Source organism: Pseudonaja textilis, chromosome 3 (assembly GCF_049901715.1).
Source record: "Pseudonaja textilis isolate UNSWEBS1 chromosome 3, rPseTex1.2, whole genome shotgun sequence".
Classification (NCBI taxonomy): Eukaryota; Metazoa; Chordata; class Lepidosauria; order Squamata; family Elapidae; genus Pseudonaja; species Pseudonaja textilis.
The window spans coordinates 179,774,022-179,793,092 of NC_141992.1; the positions used below are offsets into that span (position 1 = coordinate 179,774,022).

General features: G+C 37.6%; 1 protein-coding gene across 1 annotated transcript in view; it reads right to left on the reverse strand.

Moving 5' to 3' along the window:
* Positions 1–6,698: 6,698 nt before the first annotated feature.
* RSPO2 (R-spondin 2) overlaps positions 6,699–19,071 on the reverse strand; it is a 117,830-nt gene continuing 105,457 nt past the window's right edge. Inside the window, exon 5 of the mRNA XM_026703696.2 lies at positions 6,699–7,502. Within this exon, the coding sequence (XP_026559481.2) occupies positions 7,390–7,502 (113 nt within the window). The 3' untranslated portion in view covers positions 6,699–7,389. The remainder of the gene's footprint in view (positions 7,503–19,071) is intronic.

Below are 19,071 nucleotides of genomic sequence, written 5' to 3' on the forward strand. Positions count from 1 at the left end.
GAATATTTGTGAGCAGCATGAATTCTAGCTTGGACCACATCCATTAACAACAAAATCATACAGTATAATTCTGATAGACAGTAACTTTCCACATTTCTAATAGTAGTGGGGAAGTGCTTGGAAGAGTCTTGCAGAATCAAATGTTAGACTAGAATCTATGCCAGTTTCTATTCACTACAGATTATATAATCAACATTTGTACCAAGTTCAGTTTGTTTAATTACTTTAAAAATGGTATAGGAAGGACACAAAATGGAATCTGCAACAAAATGCTACCATATCCCGTTCCAAGAAATTATTTTCCAATAATTTTGACAGTATTCCGTGACCCTGCACATGGTTATTTTCCATTTGGCAAAATTGGGGGATTCCTGGATTAAAAGTAGTTTTAACTCAGGAGGAAATATTTCTGCAAATGTTGTGGTTTGCAGGCCATTCCTTTTGAACATGAATGCTTGCTGTTTGGTTTTGATGTTCAGTCAGAAGAGATTAAGTATGGATAGATATATTAGATTTATATTTCCTATTTTTTAGGAACTTAAAGCAGGGTGTGTGTGGTGTTCCTGTTCCTATTTTTCACCACAGGAAAAAGATTAGGGGCTTGGACTACCTTGAACTACGCCACCTACGGTTGGACTTAAGCATAGTACACAAAATTATCTGGTACAATGTCCTACCAGTCAATGACTACTTCAGCTTCAACCGAAACAATACAAGAGCACACAACAGATGTAAACCGCTCCAAACTTGATTGCAGAAAGTATGACTTCAGCAACAGAGTGGTCAATGCCCGGAATGCACTACCTGACTCTGTTGTTACATCTTCTAACCCCCACTCCTTTAACCTCAAACTATCCACTGTGACCTTACCCCATTCTCAAGAGGTCTGCAAGGGGCGTGCATAAGTGCACAATCATGCCTACTGTCCCTGTCCTATTGTTCCCATTTATTCGTACCTATTTCCTATATTCTTACTCATGTTTATACTTATACCTATTATCTTGTAAGTGATTGACAAATCAAATAAATAAATAATAGTTTGGACTAAGGGAAAGAGACTTACCCAAAATTTCCATGGTTGTGACTGAATCTGAACCTGGGTCTCCTTAGTGTCAGTCCAACTTCTTCACTACTATGTTACAGTGAAGGGACAGTCTTATTATTGCCCAATCTTATTTAGTTAGAAGTAAGCCATATTGTGAGTTTCTCTCTGCTAAATACACACAGGATTGTCATCTTAAATGAGCACGTGACTTCTGTAGAATTGAAGAACACACAGTAAGCTTTAAAAGGATTGTGCAAACGTTTCCTTTCTCACTCTCATCTGATATTGTCTGCATATTAAATTTGCCAGCTAATATTTCTACCACTTCAGGGACTATAAAGGAAAATTGATTCCTGCACTATTCCTATAAGTGGATGAAGAAGAAACAAGAAAGTACACGTTCAGTTTGAATGTATTTCAGCTTTCTCTATATGAATAGTTAGTTTTCTATTCAGAATCCATTTCCAAACTGTTAGGTTGCTTCTCTTAGAAAACTAAATGAACTTTTGATATTTTTTTAAAAATCCCACTGAATTACAGAAGCCATCAGAATAGTCTAATATTTTAGGTGTCTGTAGACTGGTAAGGAGGTAAAGCATTTAAAAAGCTTAGATATGACAACTCTTTTTAAAAAGTTACATTTTGTAATTACCTAAATATATAAATATTACGTTTCATTCCTTGAAAGTATTCAGATTAAAAACCGTATTTTTGCTATGACTAAGATCCTTGGTTTTCTTCATTTTTTTTAAAGTTCACTGGCTAACAGGTCTGTTTTCTTCTATTTGGCAGATAGGTATCATAAGCTTTCACAGTACTGATTCATTCAGTGGAACAATTTATAAATAAAAATGTGTTTGTCAAGCTAGGGAGAAAAATGTGTAAATTAAAATGTATGAATAATCTGACGTTAAAGGAAGGATTATAGAGATTCTAATCTAAATTCCCATTTGTTCTTGTTATTATATCAGAAAAAATAATTTCAAAATTACAGGAGAAAACAATTCCATTCTATTCTATAGTGGCAAGACTTTGCCTTGAATATTCTATCTAGTTGGCAGCATCACATTTGAAGAAGGATTGAAGAAGAAAAGAGCAAAGAAGGTCAGTGAAGATGAGCATAGGACTAAGGAAGTCCTATAAGGATATGCGGAGGAATTGAGTATATTTAACTTGGAAAAAATTTGGAAGACTAAGGAGGGAATATAGCAGAGGTGGCATTCAGCAGGTTCTGACCAGTTCTGGAAAATCGGTAGTGGAAATTTTGAGTAGTTCAGAGAACTGGCAAATATCACCTCTGACTGGAGATTTTACAGTCTCCTTCCCCTGCCACACCCACCAAGCCATGCCCACAGAACCGGTAATAAAAAAATATTCTAATCCCACCACTGGAGTAAAGCATTCTCCAATTACTTGAAGAGATGTCAAGACCTGTTTCCTATCATCACTTATGGGATATATAGTACAGCAAAACAGATTAAATGTTAAGAAATTTTTCCAATGAGTAAGACAGTTTGGTCTTGGAATCAATGATTCAAAATATTAGTAAGTGCCACTGCACTAGGTTTTATTCAACACAATCTAGTTAATCATCAATTATGAATGATTTAATTGGACTTTCTGCACAGTAGATGAGAATGGCTCCTTCTGAATCCATGATTCTATATGGTGCATTGTACATTTACCAATAGTTTTAAATTGAGCTGGTGCATGCTAAGTATAATACTTATTCAAATACTGCTTTGCTAATACTAAGTCACTTGTTTTATTTTAAAAGATAAACTAAATTAGAATGCAGGGCAACTATTTAGTTACATTCATTGAAAGTATTTTAGGAAGCTGGGATGGCACTGAGAATCAATGTAACATATTTTTATTAATTTTTCCTTACATCTTTGTACAGGTACTTCTTGTGTACTTACACAAGTACACAGCAAAATATTTTTTGTCAAAAAGCATCTATGTTTATTACTATATATATTTGTTTATTGATAACAATTTCCAAAGCCTAGCTTTGTTTAGAGTTCAGCAAGAAATAAATCTTACCTTTATTAATTTAAATGTAATCTATATATCAATAGTAAGGTAAAGGTAAAAGTTTCCCCTGTTCGGGTGTATCTGACTCAAGGAAGTGGTGCTCATCTCCATTTCCAGGGAGCCTGTGTTTCCAGGGAGCCTCCACAGGAAGCCTATGTTGTACAAAGAGGCTTCCATGGTCATGTGACCAGCATGACTATGTTGGAAGAAAAATCCGGTCCAGTTCCAAACGGGGAGAAAGACGCTGGAAATAAAACGGAGGCTAATTGGAAAGAAGGACTCTATTTATTGATGAAAAACAACAACAGCATGTAGTTTTGGGACAGCTAACAAAATGGGGTTGGGATAGGTGGGCTTTTGTACATTCTTTGGGGTTTTGTGTTTGAAATATTGTGCAATGTAGTGAGCTTCCTGTCTTTTGCTATTCTGATGGTGGTGGGTTAATCCTATTATATCCTAAAAATCCTATCCTGTCGTTCTTAATCCCATCAACTGAAGCTGAAGGTGTGTGTGTTGTGTGTGTGTGTGTGTGTGTGTGTGTGAATAGAATGGCCCAGTCTTTCTTAATGAGCACAAAATATCCATCTCTGAAGACTTTAGGCATCTGCTGGAGGCTGTTGAGGCTGCTTTCTACCTTTGTTAAGATTTTTCTCCATTTCTCCTCTGGGAAAATATAATATTCTTTTAATATGCCCCAAAATATTTCATTCTCTGGAGGTGGGATTCCTACAACTATATGCTGAGGCACATGGGATGCTGCTACCTTCCTACTAAAGTATCTATTTATTTGCGTTTATATTCTTTCAAACTGCTAGGTTGGCAAGAGGCGGGGCAAGAATGGGAGGTCATTAAATTAATCTAGAAACACATTAGATGAGTTATTGGTAGTATTTTAGTTGGATTGATATTATTGAGGCAACTTAGGTTTGAGTGTTTAAATATTACTAGGTTGTTTTATTATTTATGTATAGTTTATCATGTATGTCAGAAAACAATATAGGACAATTGGTTCCAACATGTTTGGTGCTGGAAATTATTGGACGATCCATCTCTTTAGAGTCCGATGTTAATGCAGTGATCTAATTATAGAGTTTTCTATTTGAGGTATTTTCCATTTCATTTAAGGCATTTGAATAAGGTCTTGCTTTTGGTATTAAGTCCATGGACGAATGCTGGTGGTGGTCACTTAACACTTCCAAATGGGAAGTCCTTGAATTGCATTACTAGAAATTTTAATGACAAGGCATACCAAGCTAATTACCCTGGCTAATTAGAATGGGTCCTTGATATTGATGAGTTAAGTAGAAGGCATGCTTCATAGTTATCCATTTTCTCTACTTTGATTCTCACAAATGAGTAACAACTGTTTCAAAATAAGGCACCATTGGTGGCAGCATAGACTGAACTTTCAAAATTTTTAAGGACATGGAAGCAGCAGTGGTGGTGGAGTGGGGAAGAGATCCACTCTGGTTGTGGGTAATGATTCAGTCTGTACACTCAAGAACCAACATTGTGTAGGATTACATGCCTAGAAGTCTGAAATTCATCAGCTTATCTATAAACCTTTGAATTTGATGTGGCTGATGGTTTCTTTCTAGGTGAATTCAATATCCTTAGGAATAAATATAAAAGGATCTGGAATTATGGGTGTGGGAGAACAGGGCTGGGGTGCACATCCTAATAAAAAACTTCAACAATGAAGAAAATATCACTTAGAACTCATTTTTCAGGACTGGATTGTTTAATATGTTTTAATTAGTCCTGTGGATAAATAAGACAAAACAAACTTTCTTCTGTAACCAGCCATCATCATCATCATCATTATTCCTCACTCCCTCCTCCTCCTCCTCCTCCTCCTTCTTCTTCTTCCTAGGTCAAACTTTAAATGCCAGAATGAAGCAACCCTCCAGGCTTATCATTGGCCCAAAATAAGTGGTGGTATAGTGGTTAGAATGCAATATTGCAGGCTAACTCTGAGTTCAATTCTGGCTCAAGGTTGACTCAGCCTGTCATCCTTCCAACATCAATAAAATGGTAAGCCAGATTGTTGCGGGCAATATGCTGATTCTGTAAAATTTCTTAGAATGCGCTGTATAGCACTATAAAGTAGTATATAAGTCTAAGTGCTACTGCTGTTGCTATTATCAGTACTTGTTTCTGGTAGTAGCCAAATACCAGCAGAGGAGCCAGACTGTAAGTCTTTCAACATCCACACAGTGTGTTGTGATCTACTAAGAGCCTCCACTTGAGCATATTATTTCATTATGTGTAGGCATTCACTCACCAGTGGGAATCAATTGGAATCATGGGTGGATGTGATAGAACATGTGGATGATCTTAGGAAACAAGGGAAAGAGATGCTGCCTAGGAAACTATCAGATGGGAGAGAAACAGCCCCCACCTAAGAGCTTAATGGGCAGAGAAAGAAACTTAAGGAGTTGCCCTAATAGGTCACACGTTTAAAAGTGATGGTGGGAAGTTTATTTTTTCAGACCTGGAAAATTCTATCAATTTAGCCTTAGAATAAAGTAGATTTAGGTCATCTAGTCATGTTTCCTGTCTGCTTTACTGGGAAGGGCAACAATGGATTTTGAAAAATGCTTCCCTTCTTTTCAACGCTCCATACGCTGCCTCTTCCTGATCTTATAAAAGTGGCAGGAAACTTTCCAATGTGGTTACATTCCAATTCTCAAACAAGTTAGCCAACAGGGATAATAATTACAGGTGGATATTTATGGCTCATGTTTTAGCCATGTCATGGAGGAATTCACTGGAGAAAGCAATTATACTTGGAAGAGTTAGCGGTAAAAGGAAACCAGGCAACCAGAGAACACAGTAGCTGGACACCATCAAAGCTGACAACAACTCAAAGAAGTAGTGCAAGATCAGATATGATGGAGAGTCTGGGTCCATAGAATCGCCAAGCATCAAACACAACTGAATGGATATCATCATTATCATCGTTTATGGCTCCACATCGTTTGGAAGATATAGGGGTCTCCTTACAGTTTCTGCAAGTTTTTTCACAAATAATAACATTGAACTTATTTACCTTTTAATTTTTTTTTCTTAAAGGCTATTTCCTTTTTTTTTTTAAGTGTTTTTAATAAAACAGCAGAATGCCAGGATTTCTTCTGAGCAATATGGCTTGGTTCAACTCTAGAAAGTGGTTTTTGTTTTCGAATGAAATGTCATCACTTGATCATAACCAGCAGATAGTCTCTGAAGGAAAGATTTCAGAGATAGATTCACTCTTCCAGGAAAGCACTAAACTTCACAAGAGCAAGATATGTAGTCAGGCTGACATCAGTTAAAGCTGGCTTGGATAGATTTGTATAAAGGGTAGTATTATATTTCATTTTGAGCACTCAGCTTTATGTGTTCAAATGATGAACTGCACAAGAGGTGGTATTCAACAGGTTCTGACCAGTTCTGGAGAACCGGTAGTGGAAATTTTGAGTAGTTCGGAGAACCAGCAAATACCACCTCTGACTGGAGATTTTACAGTATCCTTTCCCTGCCACGCCCACCAAGCCACACCCACAGAACTGTAAGTAAAAAAAAATTGAATCCCACCACTGAACTGCACAGATGGAAAATCAGACCCAACCTCTAATGTAAATAGGTTTATTTATATGTAGACAGCATGATATGTACACATGGGAACCACTATGCTCCTGAAATACTAAGCCATAATTTCATATATCAGTCATGAGCAGTTTGACTATACAGCTATTCCAGTATAGCAGGTGTGATGCGGACCAAGTGTGTTACCAACAGATATCTTCTTGGTGTCCTTCAGTCTTGAAAATGTACAGTATGAGAAACAAAATGCAATTCTAACTTCCCAATTTCTTTGCCTTGTAGAAATAGGAACTTATCCCATGGTGCCATGCAGTCCTGATGCTCCTGTCTCCAAAATCCTGTGCCATGAAGTCAAATTCCTTCCTTCTTGCAGGCACCAAATTTAACCAAAAAGAGGGGAGGGAACCCTCAAATGACATTTTTGACACTTTCACTGATTGAACTCAGTGCTTTTCTTCAGTCCCGGAGAGACCAAGTTTGGGGAACAACGAGAACAATAAGAACCACATTAATTGTAAAAGTATAAATAACAGACACAAACAAGTCTGTGGATGTTCTCCTCTCTTTCCCCAGGTCCAAAGGCTGTCAGAGCAGCTGAATCGCAGAGCTTCCTCATGCAGGAGCTAATAGCAGCTTCTGTGTATTTTGCAAAACAAACAAAAATGAGATATAAACTTAAAAAAAAAAAACCACATGTATCAACAAGCCCTGGGCAAATGTCTCTACTGACTAGCTTGGTCTGTAGCTAGGAAGAAACTGTGCTGCTTCTGAGCTCGTTCCATTAAATTCTTTTTCTTCTTCTTCTTCTTATCCTTTTTCTTTGGTGTCCTCTTTCCTAAAAAAAAAAAAAAGGAAATTATATCTTTTGTGTCAATGTATATTGCCTGCATAGCAATGTCATCATACAAAGGATGTAAATCACTGCAATTACACACTAACAGATATGTCCTCCCCAATTAATACAGAGGGCAAGATACAGCTAAAAGATTGGCAATATTTTTATTTTTAGTCACTGGCTCATCACAGACAAATTTTTAAGGTTTTCCAACTGAACTGGCAAGCTATCTATATCTAATTTATTCAGAAAGACTTTCACAGTGTTTATTGTTAGATTACCTGTGCCTATAGCCACTTAAAAAGCAACTAACACACAATCTTTTAGGATGTGGCGGAGATTTACTGGTCCAGAGAAGAGTTATTGCATTCTTATAGCTGCTATTTAGAAGGTACTCAATAGCTGAACCCCACCCAACCCAAAAAATGCATTCCAAAATTTGGCCTCTGTACCTGGAGAATATTTTCAAGTATTGTATGTCAACCAATTGCTGGATTCCATTCTCTAAGAATTTTCTACTTAACTTAAAATTCTTTTTGTTGTTGTTGTTTCCATTGTTTTTCTTCAATATTATGTGTGTGCATGCCCACCATGTTGGCCACTGATTTTACTTACCTTCATTTCAGGAAAGTACTGCATCATATTGTAAGATTTAGTGATCTCCATTCACCTGCCTCAACGATTTGGGAATTCAGGTTTCATAGTTTCAATTATGACTAGAACCCTGGCAATTAAATGTGTTGAATGTTGGCTGTATTACCATACCAATAGTTTTACTTGGTGTCCATATACTATATATTTATTCTGTATTGTTATAGTTGTTTAATTGTTTAATATTGTTTAATGTTTAGTTCTTTAATTGTTTAATGTATTTATGGTATATGCCATATAGAGTCACTGGTTGAAATGGGCAGCTAAAAAAATTAAATATATAAAGAAGCTATCAAAGCCCTTGAGTGATAGACAGAGACAGTGAGAGTCCAGACAGCAAAGAGTTGGAGTATGCAGAATTTTACACCATTACATTGGGATATTCCACATGATTCAACACAGCTTAAATCTATAAACTGCCTAATTTAAAGCAAGACCAAATAAATATTTGGTCTCGCTTTAGGATAGGCAGTTTATAGATTTATATTTAAATACATAGTGTGTATATTGCCATTGCCATTGTTTTTTTAAGAAAAAAAAATATTAATACCAACTTTTAAAATGAAGTGTTCTAACAAAACAAAACAAAAATCAACTTTCTTCTTTTACTACTTTACAGCAAATATAAAGGTTTCCCCTGTGCAGTCGAATCTGACTCTGGGGGCATAGCTCATCTCCGTTTCTTAACCAAGGGAGCAGCATTGTCTGAAGAAACTTCCATGGTTAAGTGGTGAGCATGATTATACACCAACATGCATGTTATGCTGTACCTTCCCACTGAAGGAATATTTATCTATTCTCATTTGCATGCTTTCTAACTGTTAGGTGGGTAGGAGCTGGAGCAAGTAACCAGAGCTTACTCCATCTCATGGTGTTCAGATCTCAAACCCAGTCTCGAACCCAGCTTTCTACCTGACAAGCTCAGCGTCTTTAACTGCTGAGCCATTGCCTCTTTCTATAGTAAATATATCCTGCTACAATATAGCATATATATCCTATCAATCTAGTTTTTATTTGCTTTTCATATTGTGTTTTTCTTCTTGGTTTCAGAGGGAAGATAAGAATGTGCAGCAATAAAGGCAGCAAGAGAGAAAGGCCTAGAAAACCAACTGATTTAATGTTGATTGGATCCTAAATCCAGAATTTTATGCACAGGAAAAAGAAAGTCTCTATAAAATAGCCAATGCAATGATAAATTCTTACTGGGGAACTCTCTTTTTATATTATAGCCTCTTAAACTAATAAAGCAGGAAATTCAAACTGAGGTGAATTTGCAGTTAGAACCATTATAATATCATTTTCACCTCCTCTTTGTAAAAATTAAATCAAACTGCCCAGCAATGTTTTTGAGAATATATAATATCTCTACTCTAAGAGCATTGAAGTGTAATAGAATTACTGATCATTCTTACCAACGAACTGAAACAAATCATTTAAATCCAAACTGGTTATATAAATGTACATCAGAAGCAGTGCTTCATAGGAGAAGCTGTTTGTCACTATCCTGCAACATACTGAGTTGTATTAGTTCAATTACTCACAAGCCCAGTCAATTCTCCTTATTAGTAGTTCTGGCAACCAAAACCTCTGTAGGTGAATCACATTTTGGGGGAAATGCATAGTGTAATCCCCACCCATTCTTTCCATTCTTGATCCGAGAGTTTACTGGTAAGGCTTTGCTACGTCTCTATTTATTTCCCCATTGGCCAGGAAAGCAACTAGAATAGTTTATTGTTTTAGGCAGTCTGTGTTTGGGAGATGAGCTCTTTTAGATCCTTTCCTTTCCCTTCCCTTCCCCTTTTCCCCTTCCCCTCCCTCCCTCCTTTGATCTATAATAGCACTGTAGTCTAACAACTAATTTCAGATGGCAGAATATACTTCTTACCCACAGGGGGCACTATATATTCACATTTATTTCCTTTTAGAAAATCAAGAAGATTATCTGCCAATGTATGCAAGGAATCAATTTAATAGCATTTATCCAATTTTACATAGAAATTATTTGGATTTCTGCATCATTTGGACAGTTGCTGTGCAAATTATTTTCCTGCTATATTAAAAACAGCTCAGCCAAATTTAAGGACTGGTTTTCAGAACATTTTGACTTAGCAAAAAAAAGAACACTTTTAAATCTCCTATAGAAATCAAGATGATTTGAATATGCCTCACAGTACTGTTATTAGACCATGTATGTTTTCACATCCAGTAAGTTCTTGTGTCTTTCCCATTTTCCTTCTCCCTTTAACAAAAGTCAAGACATCTACGTAGATGGCAAAAACACAGAACAATTTTTATCCAATTTTCAATCATGCTCCCCTATCAGTTATCAATCAGATATTTCTTCCCTTTTTATTCTATCACATCTAAATATGTCCAAGATTAAAACAAAATCCTCTGAAAGCCAAAGGGATGCCTACTAAAATGCGCTACTTATACTTGATGCTAACCTACAACTAATCGTTAATCTTTTTTTTTCCAGAAACCATGTTGGATTCTTTGAGGCCTAGAAAACATCATCAATGCTAGTAGGAAGAGCAAATCCCATTCCCTACTAGCACTATTGATGTTACCCAATTTGGTAATGAAATATCTCCATAAAAACAACCAAGCTCAAAGAGCATCAAGGACCCTATAGTTCAACCCTGAGCTATAAATATTCTCTTCTACCATGTTGATTCTTTTCCAGGATTATTTGCTCTTCTCAAGGTCTTTATAATATTTTTTTTCCATCCGTTCTTCCAGAATAGCTGCTAAGTTAACTAGCCTATCATTTCCTTGATATTCCAAAATCTTTGGCTGATCAACCATTTTTAGCAATAAGTTACATAATGTACATCAGAGGTGGTATTCAGCAGGTTTTGACCAGTTCTGAAAAACCATTAGTAGAAATTTTGAGTAGTTCAGAGAAACGGTAGTGGAAATTTTGAATAGTTAAGAATACCCCCTCTGACTGGCCACGCCCCCATTTATTCTCTGCCTCCCGAGTCCCAGCTGATCAGCTAGGTCTTCTTTTGTTGCCCTGCACAGGAGGTGGAAAGCAGGCTAGTGGGATGGGGTGAGAATGGGGATTTTACAGTATCCCACTTCCCCTGGAGTGGGGAGGGAATGGAGATGTTACAGTATCCTTTCCCTGCCGTGCCCACCAAGCCACACCAACCAAGCCACACCCACAGAACCTGTAGCAAAATGTTTTGAATCTCACCGCTGGTATACATTTGTTAATAGATTTAACATTTGAGAATTGCTGGATGCAGGCATTCTGGAAGACAAGACTCTTAGAACAGGGTTCTATCTTTCTTCTGTTCCCTTCTGTCTGAGCCATCATCGTTCTGCCATTTGGGTCTCATGTACATTTAGAGGAGAAAGAAGAAGTATTTACAGGATTATAGAAGAGGAATTTCTTCTGCAAATATTGAGTTTTCTCAGGATGTGAAGCAATTAGATATAAAGATGTTGGAAATAACTCACTTCTGAATCAAGCAATCATGTGCGGCACAACGAGAAGTAGAGTCATTTCTAATCTCAAGAAATCCAGTATCTAACCTAAAGATATATATTTACTCCTGTTGGATTAATTCATGATTATGGTTATTATTACAAGCTTAAGGAGGAATAAAGACCATAGGCAAAATTGTCTTCCTTTAATGGTTTGACTCTATCCCAGCTGATTAGGTGGATTAGATGGATTAGACTAATTAGGTGGATTGCTTTCTTTCTATCAAGAAGTGTACCAATCAAAGAAGTTTCATTGCTCGTTCTACCTGTTCAATATGTAGTATTTCAGAAGTATTGTCATGGGTCTCTTGTTGCTCATCCCTAACTTGATTTAATTAAGAGGTAATTAAGCTGTATTTCCTTGCATCACCAGTTCCAGTTCTCTCTTTCATTTCACACTTTGCGCATGCGCCTAATGTACACTTTGCACAGGCGCAGAGGCTTTCCAACTTGCCTCCTGCAAGCCTGCACTCTTCCTGTCGCTTCAGCAGCTGCTGTGTGGCAATCTGCTCTGTCGTGCAAAGCAGCTGCACTTCAAAAGCAGGACACAGTATGGGAGCCCAGGTGGGCCCAACAGCAGAGCTTCAGAGAGAACTGATTCGGTCTCCACTGCTCATCGGCGCTACCAGCTCAGGAGAACCAGGCCGAACCGGTAAAATACCACCACTGGATACACTCAAATAAACCATTCAACCACCTTGCCTGTCCATAACTTTGATGAATATTTTGAAATGCTATATATGTCTAGTTCCAATCAAGAATTTCAAATCCACAGACAGAATGTACTGTATGAGCAGAGAACAAGAAAATATTTAATTTACTGTAATGAGCGATAAAGTATGTGCTTCTAAACAGTTGGGGTATTGTTACTGGAATGGGTATTTGATAGGGCATTTACAGAAAGGTATTATTTATTTATTTGATGAATTTGTCTACTTATTTCAACATAATGACTCTGGAGCACAACAGAAAATACTGGCCCTTAACTAAAAACTGTGGTTGAAAAATCAATACTCTGATAAATATGTGTCCTATTCTTTTTAAGAGTGAATGCATAATAATAAGCTATTGTAATCGCTATTGTAATTATAAGCTATTAAGAGACAGGCATCAATGCATACACCCCCAGAGTGATGCATGATAAAATTAGAAAGTACAATCTAATTCAACAATTAGCTCAAAGTCATTTAGCTGTGATGGTTAGCATATAAATTTAATAAATTAATTAAAGATAACAATGAAACATAAACAATCGGATTTTAGAATCACATCATTAGAATGATAAGACACACAAACTGGCAATGATTTGCTAACAAGAAATCTTATCCTATTATTCTACCCCAATAATTGTCTACGGTAAGATATACAAAAGAAGAAACCTTTGCTCCTAGAAATAAACTTAGCCTGAAGGAAACATTTTTGGAGTGAGACGCATCTTAATGAATTTAGGCTAAGCTTTGTCCTAACACTGGATTACTGCAGGTGTGCTGGAGTTCAAATATTGCTATCCACAAGATATGGAAACAATAATCCAACCTATTCAGACAACATTAATTTAGAGAAGGCTTGTTGATGATATAAGTGGTTAAAGCTATGTAGAAGAAAAATTATTCAGAGATCTTAAAGCAATATCATATTTTCAAAGGATCACTCAATGTTTTTCTATGTTCAACATTCCCACACTTACTAATTGCCTAACTTTAAACCATTGCTTTTAGTTCCCATGTGTTAAATTGATATTCCCACCAAATAGTTGATCATACGTAGTTCCTTAAGTGCAATTATACTACAAAGTCATATAGAACTTCAGTAAAGGTCAATAAAATCAAGGATGGAGATGAAAGAGCTGCCACACCATGAAAGGGTTTATTAGTCCATTTTGGATCATTACCTCTAGAAAACTACTGTGGGGAATAAGTGGGCTGTTCAAACACAAAACAATGACCACCAATGCTTTGTGATTACCATGCAGAACTTCAGGGGGCTTCTTTGAAACCAAAGTAACTACTACTTAACAGCTGTGAAAATGTTCCTTCTTTGCAGCAGACCACTAAAATTAAAAACAAGCAAAAAAACAGATAGTTCAGGTTCTTAGTCAAAACATCAGAAATGTTAAATGTTCAAAGCAACATGTGCCAGTTCAAAAGCACATTTGCTTCTTTTATCAGACAGTTGTGGATTATACTCAACAAGGCTAAGAAAAACTCCAATAATTGTGGCGCCTGTAAAATTTAATTTCTACAATGTGAATTGGATTACGCTCCATTAGGGACCTCATCTATAAAACATCAAAACGTTGGGAAGGTGCTTGTTTGTAGTCAGTTCTTCATTTGCTGACAGCTACTCGTAGGAAACTTGGAAGCTTTTCTTCAACTTTTTCCACAAATTAAAAAAATAATAATAATTCTACACCTATAGAGAACAACTTTTAAACTTTCCTGTTAATGGGAAATGTTCCATATCAGGGACAGCAATAAAACTCCTGCTGATATGTTACTGACATAATTTAAATATATTTTAAGACAGGGGTAGGGAGAGTTCCAACCTTGGAGTCTTTTTTTTTTTAATGGATCCCAATGTATGCTGAGGATGTAATGGGAAGCATTTGCTGGCACATTGCCAGCCCCTACTTTAAAATCTACTGGCATTTCCTATGTAAAGAAAAATATCTGTTTACAGCTAAACATGATGTTGTGGCATATATTATTGATTTCTTATATTTATTCCCTGCCTTTCCTCTAGCAGCTCATAAACAATTCTTTGTTCCTATTTTGTCCTTGCCAACAATAATTTCTGTGGGGTAGATTAGATCAGTGTTTCTCAGCAACTTTAAGATATGTGGACTTCAACTCCTAGAATTCCCTAGCCAACACTTTTAAGAAACTACAGATCTTAAAGTTGCAAAGGATGAGAAACACTGGATTAGATTCTCTCTCCTGGCATTTTTTAATGTAAATGTAGACTGAGACGAGCACTGTAATTATCTGAGATATTTCGCTTCTTAGGAGAATTGGAACCAATTCATCATTACTGGCAGGTTTTGCAGGAACCAGAACTATATGGAGAATAGTTAACAGAATAAAGGAGTTAAGAGGATTGGCCTCCAGAGAACATAGATAAAATCAGTCCAGCTCTTCTGGAACTGCTGGACTTCTCTTTACAAAAGTGAAGCAGTTTGGGAATTACAATCAAAACATTTTGGAATTATACTGAATTTTAGAAGGCTGGCGATAAAGCACTAGAACCATACCCAGATATAGGAAACCAAGGTTTTTGTCAACTTAGAAATGAATCCATGCCGCCCACAACCATATTTTTGTTTCTCAGTTTGCCACACTATGGGGAGAGGGAGAAGCTTGGAATGTAGACCAGACAACATCAGATCATCCTGTGGAAACCAAGGTCATCCCAACAGGTGCTGGCCAGAGACTTAAAGAAGTTACTAGGGAGAAGCCAGAATACCTAACTGGACAATGTGACCCATGACATGGAGGGAGGAGGAATATTTAATTATACAAAGCCCACAGGAAATAGTTAGAGTTGACTTTGCTTTCATGTGTGCCGAAACTTAATAAAGCTACTCTTAAAGAGATCTGGTCGTCTCAATTTTGGGTTCATCAGTCGGACTTTTGTCACAAGAACCTAAAGGCGCAGATGAAGCCCTGAAGGGATGCATCTCTTTCGCCAGACTTCAAATAGGTAATTTTAATATTATTATTTTCCATATTGCTTTGCATTTTTCAAATCTTATGTCAAAGATCTCAGTGAAAACTTGTAGAAGTTCTTAAGTCTAGAAAACTTGGTCTGAAATACTGGACAATCTCCCCAAACTACTTATGCTTACCTAAATCAGTTTCCCTATGAGTACTTAGGAAACTGTTCATTTCTAATTTATAAATATATACCAAATGAACACACAGCTAAGCTTGCATGCTTCCTAATCACCAGGTAGAATTTCCTCAGCAACTTACAAAATGAACAGGAAAAAGGAAATTATTTGTACACTATGAACCTATTTGTATTATTATTTAACTTTAAAAGTCTACCCTTCTTCTATACGTCCTGGGTCTAGACATTTACTACAAATCCTTAACTAAGTCTACCACCAATGCCACCAACAAAGGTTAAGCACACATTTTGACAGACCAACATGAAACATTCATCATAGCTTTTGAGTTATGTATTAAATAAGCCTTACTTATGGTTTCATATTTATAATATACAGAATATGCAACAAAGAAGAAAATGATAGAGATCTGGGTCACAACGTCTATTAAATATGCCTTGTTGCTGTGCAATCTAAATTGATACTCATTTTTATGAAGTTCCCAAAACAACTCAGGATGTCCAACCTAAAAAAATTTAAGGTAGTTAAGAGGTTGGTTTTCTATCAAGCAATCCTTCCAGACTTGAAGACAAGAGGTGGGATTCAGCTGATTTGGACTGGTTCAGCCAAACCTGTTGTTAATTTTTTGTGCAGTTTGGAGCACCAGCTAATTGCACCACTGGCTGGCCCTACCCACCCGCCCTGCCCACCCTACCCAGCCCTGCCCCCTCCCAGTCATTCCTTATCTCGCCTTGGCCATGACATAACAGCTGCTGCTCTCTGCCTTGCTAGCTCACTTGCCTCGACCACATGGCCTCCGTGGCCCAGCCCAGACCCTTGCCTGCCTTCGCCCCAGCCTCTCACATGGCCTGGCTCCCTGCCGAGCCTTCCTTCGCCATTCTCCGCTGCTTCCCACACAACCCAGCTACCTGCCTGCCTGGTGAGCCTCCCTTCGCATCTTTGCCAACATGAACAGCCTGCCGCTGCCACTCTTTACTGGCCCAAACTACTGCCACCGCCTCTTTGCCAGTGCAAACAGCCTGCAGCCACTGCCTCTTTGCTGGCCCAAACTGCCACTGCTGTCTCTTTGCCGCCCCAAATGGCCCACCACTGCTGTTTCAGCCCACCTGTGCTGCCCTGCCTTGCTGTGAGTGACATCGAGTTGGCCATGCCCACTCAGTCACATGACACACACACCCAGGCATGCCCACCTGGTCATTAGGAAGAGCCAGTTGTTAAATTAGTTGAATCCCACTACAGTTCACACTATGAATGTGATGAGAATGGGGTGAAAGAGAATGTGCTGCAATAACTATATGATGAATTATATTCAGGGCAATCTCTTCCTCCTTTCCTTACCAGCACACCAATCCAGGGAGGCCCTATAAGTGGCTGAATTATAAATTAGAAATAAATATATTCAATGAATTTTCAAAATTATATTTGCAAGTAGCAACAGCAATAGTTATCTTTGGCTGAGGTGCTCCAGTTACATTTGGGAAACATCTAGAGATTTTAATTATTTTTTGCAAAGTAGCCTAATCCCAACCTGCATTAAACCTCTCTGTATGATGATGGTGTTATCCATTCAGTTGTGTCTGACTCTTGGAGATTCTATGTGCCAGAGCTCTCCACGCCTTTCATCTTGCATTGCTTGTTTGAGGTTTTCTATACTCTGGTTGGTGTCAGGTTTGATGAAGTCCAACCATCATGTTATTTGGTGGCCCGGTTTCTTTAACCCTCTCTGTATGTGGGGTTTATATCCTGCATTGTCAGATACACACACACACACAGATATCCTGCAATCTCCGGAAATTAAAATTACATTTAATGTACTTACTAAGCTTTCATCAGCCTCTGCTGACATTGTCAGAGTATTTAGCTACCATTACAGAGATCTTTGCCTTTATATATCATTAATCAATTTAGCCCTTGCATTCGTAATAGGCCCTCTCAACTGCCTCCCATGGGTAATTAGCTCTGTTGTTTTTACTTCCATCCTGTTGGTCAAAGGAGGCTTATCTCTTGTTGCTTTCTCCTGTGCCTGACCCAGCCTGGAATGCTTATCTCTAGGAGGTGATGCACCCTGCAAAGCAATTTATCTCTTGATCATTTGTTCTGGATGTCCATTCGGCAGATGCAATTTGTTGCCACTTTTACAAAGTGGATCTATTCCCTCACAAATGCTTGCTGCTAAGGAAGTTGCAGAGAAATATAGACTGTCAATCACTGTGGCATTTTTTTTTTTTTTTTTTTTTTGGCCACAGGGCTCTATGTATGATCCCACCACGACCAAACGCTGTTTAAAAGCAGAAAAAAATAAGATGCAAGCAGACAGCTGTTCCATAACTGGAGCCAAAAGCTGTAGAGTGGATCCAATCCTTGGAGATGCTTCCTGCAAGAATGGCTCCAGCTGTAACAAAGTAAATTAATCATTTCAGCACCCACATCTGACAGCCAAGAAAAACTATTTTGTACATGAAACATGAAGATTTGAACTCTCCCGCGGGGGGCCCCAAAAGTTAATATAATAGCTCATTGTATCAGCCATTCAAAAATAGAATCCAGCAAAAAAAATAATAATCAAGCATTGTTTAGAACAGAGGCCACACTAGGGGTGTCCATGCTCAGCAAAATTAAAAACTATGGACATCAACTCCCAGAATCCCCCAGCCAGCCACGATTCTAAGTTCTTAGAGTTGAAGTCCACAGGTCTTAAAATTGACAAGCGTGGACATCTCTGAGTTTCACATTCTTTGGTTTTGTTGCTGCAACTAAGGTCTCCAGTGGGTGATGTCCTGAAGCTCAGTGGCCATGAATGCATTCTAAAGAAGACCAAGCCAGGATTTTCTGCTTTTTTTTCCCCCTTCCCTTACTGGGGACAATTGTTTTATTTTTTGGAAGTTTACTTTAATGTTACAAGCCTATTATAACATTTAAATGGGACTTTAATTTTCTTTTCCACATCAATGAAGTCAAAAACAAAACGATTCATTCTTTTGGTTTACCACAATCACAAGAGGATTTGGGGGCTCCATAAGAAGGGATTTGGATGCTCTATCTATGGAGCCTGTGGGTTTCCTACCACTGACACAGACTGTAGGTCTGCATAGATCATTTGCTCTATTAGTTATCTTGGTGGAGGTGTCTTTAGGACATAGAAGTGCATGCCTAGAAGACCTCAGAGAAGCTATAAAACAGTTGGGTCAAGATTTGAGTGGCTCTATCTGTTCTACAGTTTCATGGAATGGATCTAGTGTAGGTTATTTAAGTATCCATACAGACTTGTAGAACCTGTAAGCATTAAGCCTAAATGTAGAAAGTCATCATGACTAGAAGTCACGGAAAAAATTATGGAATTGCCTCCTTTAAAGGACATCTAAATTGGTGGCCATCATTCCACTGTAGACTAGTGTATTCCAAAATATGGTTTTCTGCAACAGTTCCCATAAGTCTACCTTGACACAATCTGTTTTTACCATAATATTTACTAATACATAACACATAATATATTTATATGTTATAAGAATCTACTGCAATTACTCAGCATTCAAACTTTATTATTATTTGTTTATATATCGTATTTCTAGACTTCCT